We start from the raw sequence: 13,888 nt of genomic DNA, 5'->3' as shown, positions 1-13,888 counted from the left end.
AACCACATGCAGCTTAAGCTAGTATGTCTGGGTAATAGGATGACAGGGAACGTCTTCCCTTATTTGTTATGCTTTAATCATTTTAACCTTTTGTGCCTTGGATATATATTTGCTTTAGGGGTACATGGGTGGCTCAGTGGTTGAGCGTCTGCCTTCGGCTCAGGTCGTGATCCTGGGGTCCTGGGATGGACTCCCGCATCCGGCTCCCTGCAGGGAGCCTGCTTCCCCCTCTATGTCTCTACCTCTCTCTCGATCTCCCATGAATAAATAAATAAAATCTTTAAAAAATATATTTGCTTTAATATTCAGGAAAATAGACATGTCTATAAAAGAAAACAAACTAAAAAATGTCCAGGGTGTTCAGTATGGGCTTTTTACCCTGCCTGCTGGCCCAGGCCACCCAGTGAGCCCAGGGGGTGCCCCATGCCCACCCCACCTTCCTTCCACGTGTGCAGGGCACTGAAGGAAGATCAGATGCCCTCATGGGCTTAAAACCTACGTGCTGCTTATCATAGAAACATAGCTAAAGGAGGGATTTATTGCAATCCTTGGAGACAAGCTAAGCCAACAGGCTCGGGACAGGTATTTTAAGTAGCTCTGCTTGTCAACCAGCTAGCTGGATGGAGACCTGAAATAGAGCCGCTTACGGCAGAAGCCCACGTGATGACAAGCTGCTAACTTCCTCTTTCCCTGTGGGCCTCAGTTTCTCTTTCTATTTATTCTTGCATGCCCCTCTGAATATGTGTCTAAATGTGTGTGTGCGATTCTCAACACGAGGCTCTTCCCCTCATGGGTGCTACGTGCCTCCATCACTCCCGGAGGTGGAAGCTCTCAGCTGCAGCAGCCCCCCTCCCTGGGGTCAACTGGCCAACGTTCTCCTGGCTGCGCTACCTCAGAGACAAGGCATTATTATCAATTCAGCCTGTCAGGCCTCCAGCCAGTTTGGCTCCTACTTGCTCTCCATCTGGAAAGGCTGGGCCTCTTCCCTTATCCTGGAGCTTTCTAGAAGCTCAGCAGTCTGGCCGGAAGACAAACCCTCCCAGAGAGCTAGGGGGAGGGCAAAGGAGCGAAGCAGGAGCCTGAAGCACAGTGGAAATAGGTGGAAAAGGGAAGGTAAACGCAAATCGAAGCTCTGTGCCTTTGTAGAACATGGAACTGATTCGAGGGGGAAATAGGAGAACAGTCTCTGGTTGTCATGGCCCAGCTCCCTCCCATGAGCGAGCCAGAGGCTGCCTGTGTCTATCTAAGGAGATAGCATCAGGGTCATGGCTGCCAGCCAGCGCTCAAAGAAAGGAAGCCAGGACAAAAAAAAAAAAAATCCAGCTGCCTGCAAGAAAAGCCATTCTCTCCACTTGAGCTTCCTCGTTGGTAATATGCAGGCGTGGAAAAAGATAATGAAATTCCTTCTTGCTCTAACGTGCTATTAGAATTCTCCCCTACTCCAGCTTATCTGCCCAGAAGTTTAAAACACTCCAAATAAGAATGCAAAGGAAGGAAGGGAAGAAAAACAAAAAATAAGACACTAGCCAGATGCTCTACTGTAGAAATACTCCTCTCAGCGAAGTGAGAAGAAGGAGCCCTTTAAGGCCGTCGGTCAGCAAGGCCTCCTTCAGACCCCACTGGGATCCGCAAGCCTCCACTGCTCTCGGTCAGCGTATGTTGCAGGTCAAGGTCAAAAGTCCGGTTCTGCTGTGGTGCTGGGAACCAGACAGTCCCCACCCCCAGTACTGTCAGGCACTTTCAACTTCATCTTCTCTCTTGTCATGAAGTAACACCTTCACCAAAGCCTTAACTCAACACCGCTCTATCACCATCCAAACGAAGCTCAGTAGGCTGACTTTCTGCAGCTGATTAGAGATGATGTGTACCACACACCCAGAAATTACACTGCACCAGGCTCTCTCCTGAGCACTACACATACATTATCTCATTTCACCCTTCCAAAATCTCTGAGGTCAGTATGTTACACTAAATGGTGGGTATACTCATTGACACATAGGAAAGCAAGTCTTAGAGAAGTTAAGAAATGTGTCCGAGCCCATAAAGTCGGGAAGAGATAAAGCAGGGATTTCTGTCTCAGGGTGTCTGCCTCTAAACCTTCTAAACCTTCTAGCTCAGTTCTAATTCAAATGGTCACTTGGCAGCCACTGGTCAGGGCCAGGGTTGGTTGTCAGGATACTCCCTCCTTACTTCCCGGGGAAGGACAGCTTTAGCTCCAGCCTGGACCTCTCTAGAAACAGATATTCCCCCAGACCGGAGTGCAGAGAACTGCTTTGCTTCCCTGGACCTCTGCAGTCTCTGCCAGTGACCATGGTTCCTACAGCCCCTGACGACAAAGAGGCAAAGCAGGTCTGCTAAATGTTGCCCAGAGACTTCTAGGGACCTGGACCCCAATGGGGTGAGAGACGAGGCCAGCAAGGCCTGAGATCACTCGGGTTTGTCCCGGCCTTCCCACTCCATCCTTCCCCTCTCTTCTGTCCTTCTAGCCCCATGAACCATACTCCCCAGCCCATAACCACCAGGACCCAAGAATCTCACATGCCATCAACCCAAGCTTTTTTGCTTCCTTCTGATGGCAGCACTTTCCCTCAGTGTCCCTATCCACATCCTTCTATCCCTCAAAACTTAACCATCCTGGCTTTTACTTTCTTGGAACCCTTTACAAAAGCCACAGCTAATTTCCTGCTAAGCAAACCCTTGCTAAGATATAACGGTTGATGATAGATTGATATGGTACCTTTCCCAAGAGTGCTTGTATTCAAATAGGGAATGCAACAATGCTTCACCCAACAGAGTGAATCCCCAATGGTAGGAGCTTTGGAAGTTTCAGAACTGCTGAGAACTTCTGGGAAATGGGAGGGCAGACATTTTGGTCAGAGGCAGTCTCGAAGTACTCTGTGGGCAGAGGATAAGGAGCTCAGGATCTATATGAATACATCCTCTGCCTACATATTAGCCACGCAAACATCCAGAAAACAGACAGTTGTCAAGCCAAGAAAGGCAGTGCTCACTGGGGTGTGTGCATGTGGATGTGGGTACACTTACATGCAAGTGTGTGTGTGTGTGTGTGTGTGTGTGTGTGTTGGGGTGGAGGGGATGTCAACTGGCTACTGCTCCTCAGCTTGTTTCCAAGAGATAAAAATGACAGCTGTTTGGTTTACACAGCTAATTAACCTGAGGAATGCACTGTGTTAAACTGTTATTAAGGCAGCTGGGTAATTAAGTTTTCACCCAGAAAGGGAGGGAGTGGGAGATAAATAAAGCATTTAGGGGGAGCAGACACAACATTGGAAGAGACATTGTCAGAAACAGAAATCAGGGCTGGAAAGCTTCCGGGCAAAATGCACTGGTTCCTGGGAAGCCCGAACCAACCCAGAGATGACCGAAGGGTACAGCTCAGCCCCTGCCAGTACCTGCCTGAGAGAGACCATGATGAACCCCCGGGGTCACACACAGCCCCGCCATCGCTGTGAAGCAGCCAGAGATGCGAGAGCTGAGCAAACACAAAGGCCAACTAACCCAATTCCGTCATTTCATAAATGGAGATATGGTGGTCTAGAGAGAACCCATGAGCTGGCAAGGTCACATCCCTAATCTAAGTGTCAGAGCCAGGATCAGAACCAGACAGTCCCCATCCCCAGGCAGGGCGACTTTGCTAACCATGATTCCCTCTGGATTCCCCAACAGTCCACTGCAGACCAGACTGGCAATGGCCACCTTGGAAGCAGAGTGGGCTGGTCCAAGGATGGGTTGATTTCGACAAGTGTGCGAGTGTGTGTCCTAATCAGGGAAGAAATGCTCAGGAGTATGATTCACAGATGGGGCAGCCTCTGCACATAGACACAGATGCTAGGAGGCAAGTGTGTAAGGGAAGAGGGGATGGAACTTTCAGTGTCTTGTAGACACTAGCCCCATGGTCACTTTGCTCATTCCCTTATACAGTCCTCACAATGACTCCTGGGACTAGGTGCTGTTGGTACTCTCATTTTTCAAATGAGGAACTGATGTTTGGGGAAAGCACAGAAGGGAATAAGGATAAGGGGGCAACACGGAAATGCCTTGAGCTTTAGGGAACAGTGAGTCTACCTGGGGGTTAGTTAGGGACTAAAGGAAGGACACCAAGGAGACGGGGCCATTTTGGTAAAGAACAGCCTGGGCCCAAGCTTGGATAGTTAGAGGGCAGTGAAGGCAGACAGGCCTAGGAAGGGCAAAGTTGAGGGTGGGGTACCCAAAGACTCAGTTGGCCAAGTCCGATATCCATTGTAAGGGTTGCAATACGGACCCCAAAACCACAGAAGCAAGCCCTTGAGGCTGATAGGATTTAGCCACTGAGATCAAATGAGGCAGAGGACGTAGCATGCCAACACGCAAAGACTGGCCCACAAAAAAGGAGCCACACTCTGAGATCGGGAGCTGGGAGAGACAATTTTGGAACTGGAAGGAGTCCCCACACTCCTGTAACTCCATCCCACTGAGTCCTCCCGGGGTTGAGAGCAGGGGAATGCACAGTGCTGAATGTCCAAGAGCCATAAATCTCTAAGGCACTTGCATTCACGCTACATCAGTGAAGCAGGCAGCAGGTGCTGGGTGAGGTTATGCTTGGCTCAGGGCTCGCCATGTCCCGGAAATAGAACGGAGGCACTAACCAGAAGCTTCGACTTAAGGAAAGTATATATATACGGGGGCAGGAGCTGGTAGGAAAGGAGTGAGGGGGAGAAGGGAGAGGGGTAGACACCAGGAATAGAGCTCCGCATCATGCCTCATCTCCAGCTGGGGCTGCCCAGTACCCACCCACCCCCATCTCTAAACTACTCAGAAAACTCAACACTTGTGTGTTTCCAGCAGAAGTTTGGGGCCCCAGCACACACCCAAACCCTCCCGACAGCACACGGAGGTCACAAGCGCCACCACATGAAGCGCTGTGAAAATTAATTGAGATAATTTTTATAAAACTCTGAGCATGATGTCTGGGACACACAACATGTGCCTAATAAAGTATAGGTGCTAAACATATCATTTGATAATAGAATACATTAAACTTAAAACTGAAATTGGAAATCAGCAGAGTTAAAATATTGATTTCAAATCTTCATCACAGTGCCACCACTGTGCCCAGTGAGGATTCGGGATACATCTGTGCAGAGCCCTGGAAGTGACTCCGTGCCTTTAGTGTATGTCTTCACTGCTGTCAACCAATAGCCGCTAGGAGGTTAGCAGGTAAGGGAGAGAAAAGGGGAAATGGAACAGGGAGAGGTGGAAGGTAGGGGGACAGAAGCTGGCTCTCGGCAGTCAGCTCCTTCCCAAAGAAACTTGGGGCCAGGAGCAGACCTAAAGACCCTTTCATCTAACGCTCACTCATGGAAGAGGAAGTTAAGTCCTAGGGCTAACAGCTTGCCCAAGATCACACCACAAGTTAGTGGTGGTAGCCCTGGGGCTACACACCGTCTTCGAGATGCGGTAACCTCTACTCTTGAAAAGAGGTTCATGGCTTTATTCCCCCTTGTAGAAAGGGGGAAAAAAAGCCAATGCATCTCAGCTTTCACAGCTGCAAAATAGCTGAGATTTATCCATCCCCAGGGTTGCAAAAGTCTAGACTTCTCTTTTGCAAGCACCGTTTTTGTTCTCAAAAGAGCAGGGAAGGGAGTTGGCACCCTGGGGCATCTGAGAGAGGCAGAGGGCAGGCCAAGGTGAAGCCAAAACCCCAAGGCTTTGGGGACAGAGGCTTTCCGGCAGGGGCTCTGTGCTTCTTCCTGCTTTCCCTCCTAGAAGGCAGGGCAGCTCCAGGAAGGAAGTCAGCAGAAGTCTCCCTAAAATTTTTAGACATGGCTCAGTGGCACAAGATTTTGAGGGCATGTAGGAAGGGGGCAGCTAAAACCATTCCATTGGCCAGAAAGCCTAATGGTGCCAGGTCCCCTGATGCTCATGGAGAAATCTGGGCCCACAGGGAGTACTTGCCTTATGCTGGCCATCTTACCCAATACTGTCAAACTGGCTTTCCCACATCCAACTGGGTGAGATGAAGAAACTACAGCCAACTCTGTTCAGCACCTCCAAAACCACTACCCAGTACCATCTGCCATTAAAGGTCACCAAAAGAACACTGGAGACTTGAAGGGCAAGGGCCCTAGCGGCAGTATCAGATGCCACCTCCATCATCCCAAGGACAAGGACAGTCTGGAAAGAGGACATCACAGAGAACTCAAGTCTCCTTTATGACAATCTCTCTCACTTGCCTTCTCTCTGTATTTCTCTCTTTCTCCTTTTTCTGAAGAGACTAGAGACTCAGTGAAAACTACTCCCTCATACATTCCTTTGTCCAAACCTTTGGTTTCAGGGTAGAAAAAATGGCCAAATGAGACATGCAACCAGGAAACAAGAAAACACTAGGTGATTTCAACTTTGGTAAATACGGGGCACCGAGAATGACCTACCTCACTGAAGAGAAAAGAAAAGAAAGCCAACAAAGGTCCAGAAGCATGTAGAAGAAAAAGCACAACAGCTCTTTGAAAAACTCAAGTGCCTAAACAGGGAATGTTAATTGACATAGGTCAGTGTGTCTGAGTTTCTGGATTGTTCAGTTTGTGTTCTTACTGATCAGCTGAGTCGCTGAACCCCCTTGCTGGCCTCATCACTTCTTGGCCTATCTCGCTGATTTAGATCTTCTAAGAGCAGTTTGTGTGGTTCCCGCTTTGTCTGAGGGGACCACTGGGGCTGAGGGGTAGGTAAGTTGGCTCTTCATGCACGGCACTTGCAAAACATAGAAGGTAAACTCCAGCCTATGAGCATATATTCTCCCGTTAGCTCTGTCCACACTCATATCCCAACACCGGCCAGAGAGACGGTGGCAAACGAGTGACCTGGGCACAACTAACTCAGTTCATCCCGTGGCAGGAACACAACCCAGTGCACACATCCCACCACCTGTGCTCCATCAGCCTTGACTTCGCCTACCCCAGACAATGCGTTAGACCCCCCATTCTAAAGGATCAATATTCATCTGATTCCATTCCCAAGACTTGAAAAACTGGCCTCCCCATGCCCGAAGACTGAGGACAGACTCCAGCTTTATCAAGCAGAATGGAGAAGAGAGCCAGTCAGCTAATTCTGAGTACGTCTTCTCTTGCCCAGTGAAGGAGAAAAGTCTTCAGAGGCAGAGATCTGGCCTTAGGCTTTTCTTGCACTGTCCACAGCTCATGGGGCTGTGGCCATCCCAAATACACTCTAGGCATTCTGGGAGCAAATGGCAGCCTCACCCAACCCCACCCCACCTCGTCTTCTCCGGTCTTGGAGGCCGCACTGGTGGGGGCCTACCTCGCCATACTGGGTGCAGTAGGTCTCAGGCTTGGTCAATCCACAGGTGGATGAAGCTCGGAGAAACCGGGTCCTCCCAATGAGCAGGTCCCCAACAGGCGGATAGCAGGCCCCACGGGAGCAGGCTTGCTGGGCACATAGGAAGCTGGGCCAGACTGAAATCACAGGGGTGCTTGGAAATTACCTACAGAGAGGAGGCCAGGCCACCCCAGTATTCCCCCAGGGGAGCAAAAGTCAACAAGACTAGACCCTTTCCCTCACGGGTGCTCCCACTCGGTGGTGGGCCTAAGGATTGGAATCCCGATGCCGTTAGGTTAAAAAGCTGATTTCGTGTTCTGTAACCCATAACTTAGCAAGGAAAGGAGGAGAAATGCTGGCAACCAGAAACCCTGGATGATCTTGAAATGTGGCATCCATATGTGGCTTTTAGAGTCAAGTCGCAGGCACATGCTCGGCCACCAGGACACACTCTTCAACTCCTTCACTTGCAGCCTGGCCCCTGTCAGCAGCCAGAGCAGGACCAACTGCTCACCATTTGTGCCACACTGGGAGATACCTGCATTCTTTCTGGTCCTTTATCTGCAAAGGGGACCCAGTCACAGTCTGGGACTGCCCGGCTACAATCCGCTGTATAATCAAGCTATGATGGCTCTGGAACCAGCCAGAGAGTAAAAGGCTGGGGAATTAGCTGTGCAGGTCTCTCCTGGGAACCACGAGACACCCTCGGTAGGAATAAGAAGACACTTGGGAGCCTCTCAAGAGGGGCAGAGAATAATCTTTCCCAAAGGCTCAAAGAAGCCAGGCAACCCCCCATGGGTGCCCCAGTAGACAAGTGTTCCAAACTGAAGGACTACAGGGTGACAGATGATGCTCACACTTTGGTACACTAACTTCCTACCCATGGCAGTCACCTCCCTGCGCTATAACAGGGCCTGGAGGATGGGAAGGGACACTCACCAAGGCACAGGAGGAGGAGTGGCCTCATCTTCAGCCAGTGGGGGAATCCCCTTAGAGGACCTCACCTGGGACAGAGCAAAGCAGCCTGGATAAAACAATACAAACTCTAGGACACACTAGCCCCCTTTACCTGCACTCTTGACCTAGGATACTTCTAGGCAGCAGGCACTTTTGCAGCCAAAAGCTTGGAAAATGCCAGAGCCTTGGACCCGTGTCCCAGCTGTCCTATGACTCACAGTGTACCGTGGGAAATGTCCATCCCCACCTCAGACTTCATCTTCACCCTCTGAGATGGAAGGGAAAGAGCGTTAGCCCCTCCCGGCCCAGAAAGTCGTAAGGACAGTTGGGCAGCAGAAAGGGGCTGAACCCTTTGGAGGACAGGAGCTCTAGGGACACCCGAGGCATTGTTGCTGCCCTTAGAAACAGAAGGGGCCTTTTTCAGGGCTCGGCCCAGCCAACAGGCACAAAGATAAGTGGGTCAAAGCGGCCAAGGGCCTGGAGGCGAGGCCTCTCTGCCACTGGTATGGTCTCTGATATCTCCCAGCCACCTTGAGGGTGAAGCTGTCGTGGCCACAACTCTGGGCTAAGCAGGTACCTGGGATATGATGGGCAAGCGAGGTGAGCCCGGCAAAATTTAAAAAGTGAGTGAGGATTTCACCTGAACTGGAAGCAACTCCAAATGTCTCCCATTGTGGCCCCGGGCCGTGCAGGAGGGAAGCCCCAGAGCAGGGATTCTGGAGGCTGAGTCCCTCCAGGAGGTAGGCAGGCCTACCCTGCGGAGGCATGCCCCAGCCCTGTTCGCACAGTGCCCAACTCTGCCTCCAATGACAGCCACAAACTCCTCTGGCGGGGGTGGAAGCAGGAGGGGGATGGCAAGGCAGGAGCAGAGGGGGACCCTCCAAGTTTACATACCCTTAAGTTACATACCCTAATCCTTCAAAATCATGCCTTCCAATCCCCTCCCAGAAGAGTCAGGGGCCCCGGGAAGAGACAGGTTCCACAGGAGGTGGAACAGCTAATGTGAGGTTGCACAGCTAATCATGGCCTGAGAGGGAAAGCCACTTTCTGGTTGTCATCCAGTGCTGTCTCTGCCCCTCCCCCCCGCCCCTGGGCCAGAATCCCCCACAACGAGGCAACCAAGTGGCCCTTGGAAGAGCTCGAGCTGGGCCAGCCCACACTTTTCTACTTCTCTTTGTGCTCAGCCCCAACCTGAGGCTGCTTTCTTATAAGTCACTGAGACACACTTATCAGATGGGAAAAGCAACATTTAACCTGCCTCTGGAGGCGCGCTCACCTGCTCAGGTGTGCAGCCAGGCCCCAGCCGCCCCGGGAGACACACACAGCCCTTCCCCGGGCCCGGTGGCCAGGTGAAGGCAGGTAACATACCTTGTCCCGTGCTGTTGCTCTTCTTTCTCCAGACGACCTCTGAGAGCACCCCTTGAATGCGGGGTCTCCTCGCCTGGCTCCCAGTTTTTAAAGGACGGCCTCACCTCTGGAGACTCCCTGGCTGGGCGTCGCCCACTGCAGGGCGGCTCTCAGGAATCCGGCGGCTGGCACGCCCATCGGCAGGCACCGCACCCCCCACCCTCAACCCCAGGACAGGACTGGGCAAGTGCCTTGGTCTCAGAGGCCTCACAGCAAGCTCATCAGTCGCCAGCTGCCTGTGGGTGCTTGTGGGGATGGGGATGCAGGGCACCCCTGCAAACAGAAAGCACCCTGCGGTGGGCAAACGTCAGGGACTCCCGGGGAGCAGGGAAGGGCCCTCACATCTGTGCTAGGCACTGCACTTAGCCCTTCCCCAAGGCCTACGGGAGTCAGCTTCCTCCGCTGTCCTGGACGGCCCTGGACAGAAGACCAGGTGGAGGATATAGGGTATTGTTGCCCAGACCTGTCGCTGAGCTGCAAGGTGAAAAGACCCAAACATCCAAGACCCTGGAAAGCACCAGGATCCTCCTGAGGGAAAACTAAGAAAACGGAAAACCCCTGCTTTGGGGGGTGGGAGGGGCAAGGGAATCTGCTGGAGTTGTAGGTTCTTTGGGAAAGGGTCAGATCCCAACTCACGCAAGGGAAGCTTAAGAAGAATCAACAGGAATGAACTCTAAATGCCCCCCCTCCGGCTCCATCTGCAGGTTGGCAAGGAGCCCGAGGACAGGTAACTACCTGTGAGTCACTGCCCCCGGTTCAGTAAGGGCTGGCCTCCCAGCCCCTCCCTCCCTGGGCAGGAATGCCAGCCTGTAGGGCCCGAAAACAGACCTGAAGCATAACTAGCCCAGCTTCCCCTGCCCGCCCCCCACCCGCACACCAGGCCCAGAACACAGCTTCCTTTGTGGGGCTCTGGGTGTGCTCCTACCTCAGGGCCACTGGACGTGCCAGTCACAGGCCTAGCCCCGGGGGCCGGTCTCAGAGGACACTTGGCCCCCAGGTGAGGGTCGGGGGGCTTTCAGAGAGATGTGGAAGGTCTCCCAGTCCAAGCTAGGCCCTCCCGCACTCGCATCGCTCTGGAACACCACTGCCTCAAAGTTTCTATAGAAAGGACACTCTTACTACCCGGCCCAGGCTACCAGGGGCTCCTAAGCAGGAAGTTCTCTACAGTTTGGGGGTTACGTCCAAGAAACTGCTTTGAGAACCCTTCAGGGGAAAATATAGGATTTTTGTGGATTAAGCTGGGCATTTCTAATCCTTAGATTTCTAACCCTAAACTAAGTTTAGATGGGCAGGGGAAGTACTGCAATTAGCAAATGGGCATGACGTTGTTTACACGCATAACAGTTACTCCAGTAACTGGGAGCCTCTAGACTCCGGTAAGAATTCCAGCAAAATGTGGCTTAACTGGGCAAGCCAGAGTCAGTACCAGCAGCTTCCCTTCATGGGCCAGCCTGTGCAACAAGAACCCCGAGAGTCACCCCCCCCTCCACTGTCATTGTGTCTTCCAGAGAAAGATCACTGGTGACACCCCCCACCCCCACCCCAGGGTTTTGAGCCCTCCTGCCTGGTCCGTTTGTCTCCACCTCTCCAGCTCCCTGAGCTCAAGGTTTCCAGGAAGCTGCTACCCTCCTGGAACAGCCTCATCCTCTGCCCACCACCAGGAAAGAGGATGTGACAAAGAACTCATTAATAGTTAACCAGAAGAAGGAGCAGGTGTCGCAATCCCAGATCCTCAGACGAGGCAGGGGGGCTGGGGTGTGGTGGGCCGAGCACTGAGTGACTGGGGCTCTTCAAATCCCCCTCCTTCTCCTCTCTTAGGAGGCCAGGAGCCCAGGTAAATAAGCCTTCGGTGTCTCAGACTTCACAGGCTGGGGCAAGTCCCAGCAGTGGTTTGGCCTCGCAGAGGAAAATGGTAATTGCTCTGTTTGGGCCCCCCACACCCTCTGGGCCAAGTCCAGGACATCTGTTCTGCAAACCCCAAGGGCAGCGCAGGCAGCCTCACTCCTCAGGGACACTGAGCACACCCCGGGGTGGGGATCTAGACCCACCCCCTCCCACCCCCCCACCCCCCCCCCCCCGTCTCCCCCCAACCCCCACCAGGATGGCCAGGGCCCAGACACAGGCTTTGAACTTCAGAACCTCATTTATTCAGGGACCAGAAGCCTAAAACAGAGCCAGAGGCAGGGTTAGGACCTGGCCAGGGCTAAAGGGCAGTTGGGGGCATCTCTACAGTGCCCCAGTGTCCCTCTGAGTGTCCTCGCTTGCCCCGCTTCCCAGCATACTGCTCGGGAGCCCTCAGCCTCAGCAGCAGCAGCAGCAGCAGCACCACCAGCCCTGGCTCATCAGGACCCACGCTCAGGGAAGCGGCTAGGCGCCGGATCCTTGACTCCTGCTTCTCTTGCACCCACATCACGCTACCAGGAAATGCTCTAGTTCCCCTTCCAAAGGCAGCTCCCACCCTCTGGGCCTGAGCCTCTCTCCCCAAACTTCTGCAATAGCCTCCAGCCTTCTGCAGCACGCCCCACGCCCCAGGCCGTGTCACTCCCCCAGCAGAAGCCTGCGCTAGCTCCCCGTTAGGGTCAGGGCCAAAGCCAAACCCCTAAAGTCTGTGAGGCCCTGCATGATCCCAACACCCCCATTACTTCTCTGTCTCTGCCCCTCACTCCTTCCACTGCAGGTGCAGGGCCTCCTTGCCGCCCTGCCTCCAAATCTCCAGGCTGCTGCTGGCCTGGGCCTCTGGCCCCAGGGGCTCTCTCGGTCCCCTGGGCATCTGGGTGACCTCTTTCCAGGCTTCATTCAAACGCTTTCTCAATCATTCCAACCACCCTGTTTAAAATGACAACCGGGATGCCTGGGTGGCTCAGCGGTTGGATCTGCCTTTGGCCCAGGGGGTGATCCCACAGTCCCGGGATCAGGCTCCCTGCATGGAGCCTGCTTCTCCCTCCTTCTCTCTCTCTCTCTCTCTCTGCGTGTGTCTCTCATGAATAAATAAATAAAATCTTAAAAAAAAAAAAAAACTTCCCTGCCCAATGCCACTCCCAATTCCACTTACCCTACCTTATGGTAGGCTGGGTCATTTTATTGTCGTTGTTATTGTTTGCAACACTTACCGCCTTTAAATCAACTACAGAACTTACCTATTTATCATGTTTATTGTTCTGACTCCTCGCAGCGGAATGTAATGTAAAAGAAAGAGGAGATTTCTGCCCATTTCGTTCACTACTATTTTCCGAGTGCCTGGAAATAGTGCTTGGCACACAGCAGGTGCTCACTCTTGGTATAATGAGCAGGTTCACACTGAGGTGTCAACGACTGATTTAAGGAGCCCCCACGCACTGTGGGTATATCTCTATTCTCAAAGGGGACGGCCTGGGCTTCTGGTCACCAGAACGGATGGCTGAGAGTGGAGATTCCTGCTGCAGTCAGCCGCAGAGAGGGGGCCACCCGGCCTCAGATTACAGAAATGTCACCGTGTTGATGTAGGCAGTATCCCGGGCCCTCCGCAGTCATCCCTGGCAATGCCTGACAGGGTGCGGGGGTGGCCTCAGCAGCTCCAGGCTCCTTATCCATCTGTCGGGGAGACCAGCCAAGATCTGATCAATGAGAGACCAAGGGACAGAGAACAAGGAAAGGGGAGAAACGTTTCCGGAGGATAAGAGAGCCTGGCCCAGGCTGTGCTGAATCGCAGGGGTCGGAGGAAGGGGCACCAGGTGACTAAGGCCCAGGCACCACCTGAACATGGTGAGTCACGTCTGAGTCCTCGTCTGTGGGACGAGCTAGGCTCCAGGAACGTCCCTGCGGCTTTGCCGCCACCTGACTCAAGCTGGCGTGGCCCTCCACACCTGCACAACAGCTCAGCCGCCCAGACGTCGGTCACTCTTCCATGCTCCTCTCCCAAAACCAGAGAGAGGGAATCTGCTCTGACCCTGGGCACAGACAGGAGCCCAGCCTCAGGCAGAGGCCAGCAGGACAGGAGGCTGGACTGTGTGCACGGGGTGACTGCATTCCATGTCCCTCTCCTCCCCGCACCCTCCCCTCCTCAACCTGAATGTCTGCCCACTAGACCATGGTACCCGGTAGCGTGGGCCTGGGGTCTGGGAGAAATCAGGCAGTCAGCCTAACTGAACTACAGCTACCATTTTACCAAGTGCTCAGGGAGTGCCAGGCCCCGTCCTAAACCCTTTATATGTACTAA

The 13,888-nt window shown here is 53.1% G+C and overlaps 1 protein-coding gene across 3 annotated transcripts in view; it reads right to left on the bottom strand.

Annotated features, from left to right (window-relative positions):
* The window catches only part of LAMB3 (laminin subunit beta 3), a 50,667-nt gene that overhangs the window by 29,836 nt on the left and 6,943 nt on the right, over window positions 1-13,888 (bottom strand). The window contains exons 4-6 of one of the 3 annotated variants that reach the window (XM_072831187.1): window positions 12,831-13,263; window positions 8,269-8,333; window positions 7,312-7,466 (exon numbers count right to left, since the gene is read on the bottom strand). In XM_072831187.1, the coding sequence (XP_072687288.1) occupies window positions 7,312-7,466; window positions 8,269-8,296 (183 nt within the window). In that variant the 5' untranslated portion in view covers window positions 8,297-8,333; window positions 12,831-13,263. Of the gene's footprint in view, window positions 1-7,311; window positions 7,467-8,268; window positions 8,354-9,654; window positions 10,463-12,830; window positions 13,264-13,888 lie in introns of those variants that run through there. The other 2 variants (XM_072831188.1, XM_072831186.1) reach the window with 2 other exon arrangements.

Source organism: Canis lupus, chromosome 6 (assembly GCF_048164855.1).
Source record: "Canis lupus baileyi chromosome 6, mCanLup2.hap1, whole genome shotgun sequence".
Lineage (NCBI taxonomy): Eukaryota > Metazoa > Chordata > Mammalia > Carnivora > Canidae > Canis > Canis lupus.
Note: the sequence above shows the minus strand (reverse complement) of the source record. Positions and strands in the feature narration are given on the sequence as shown.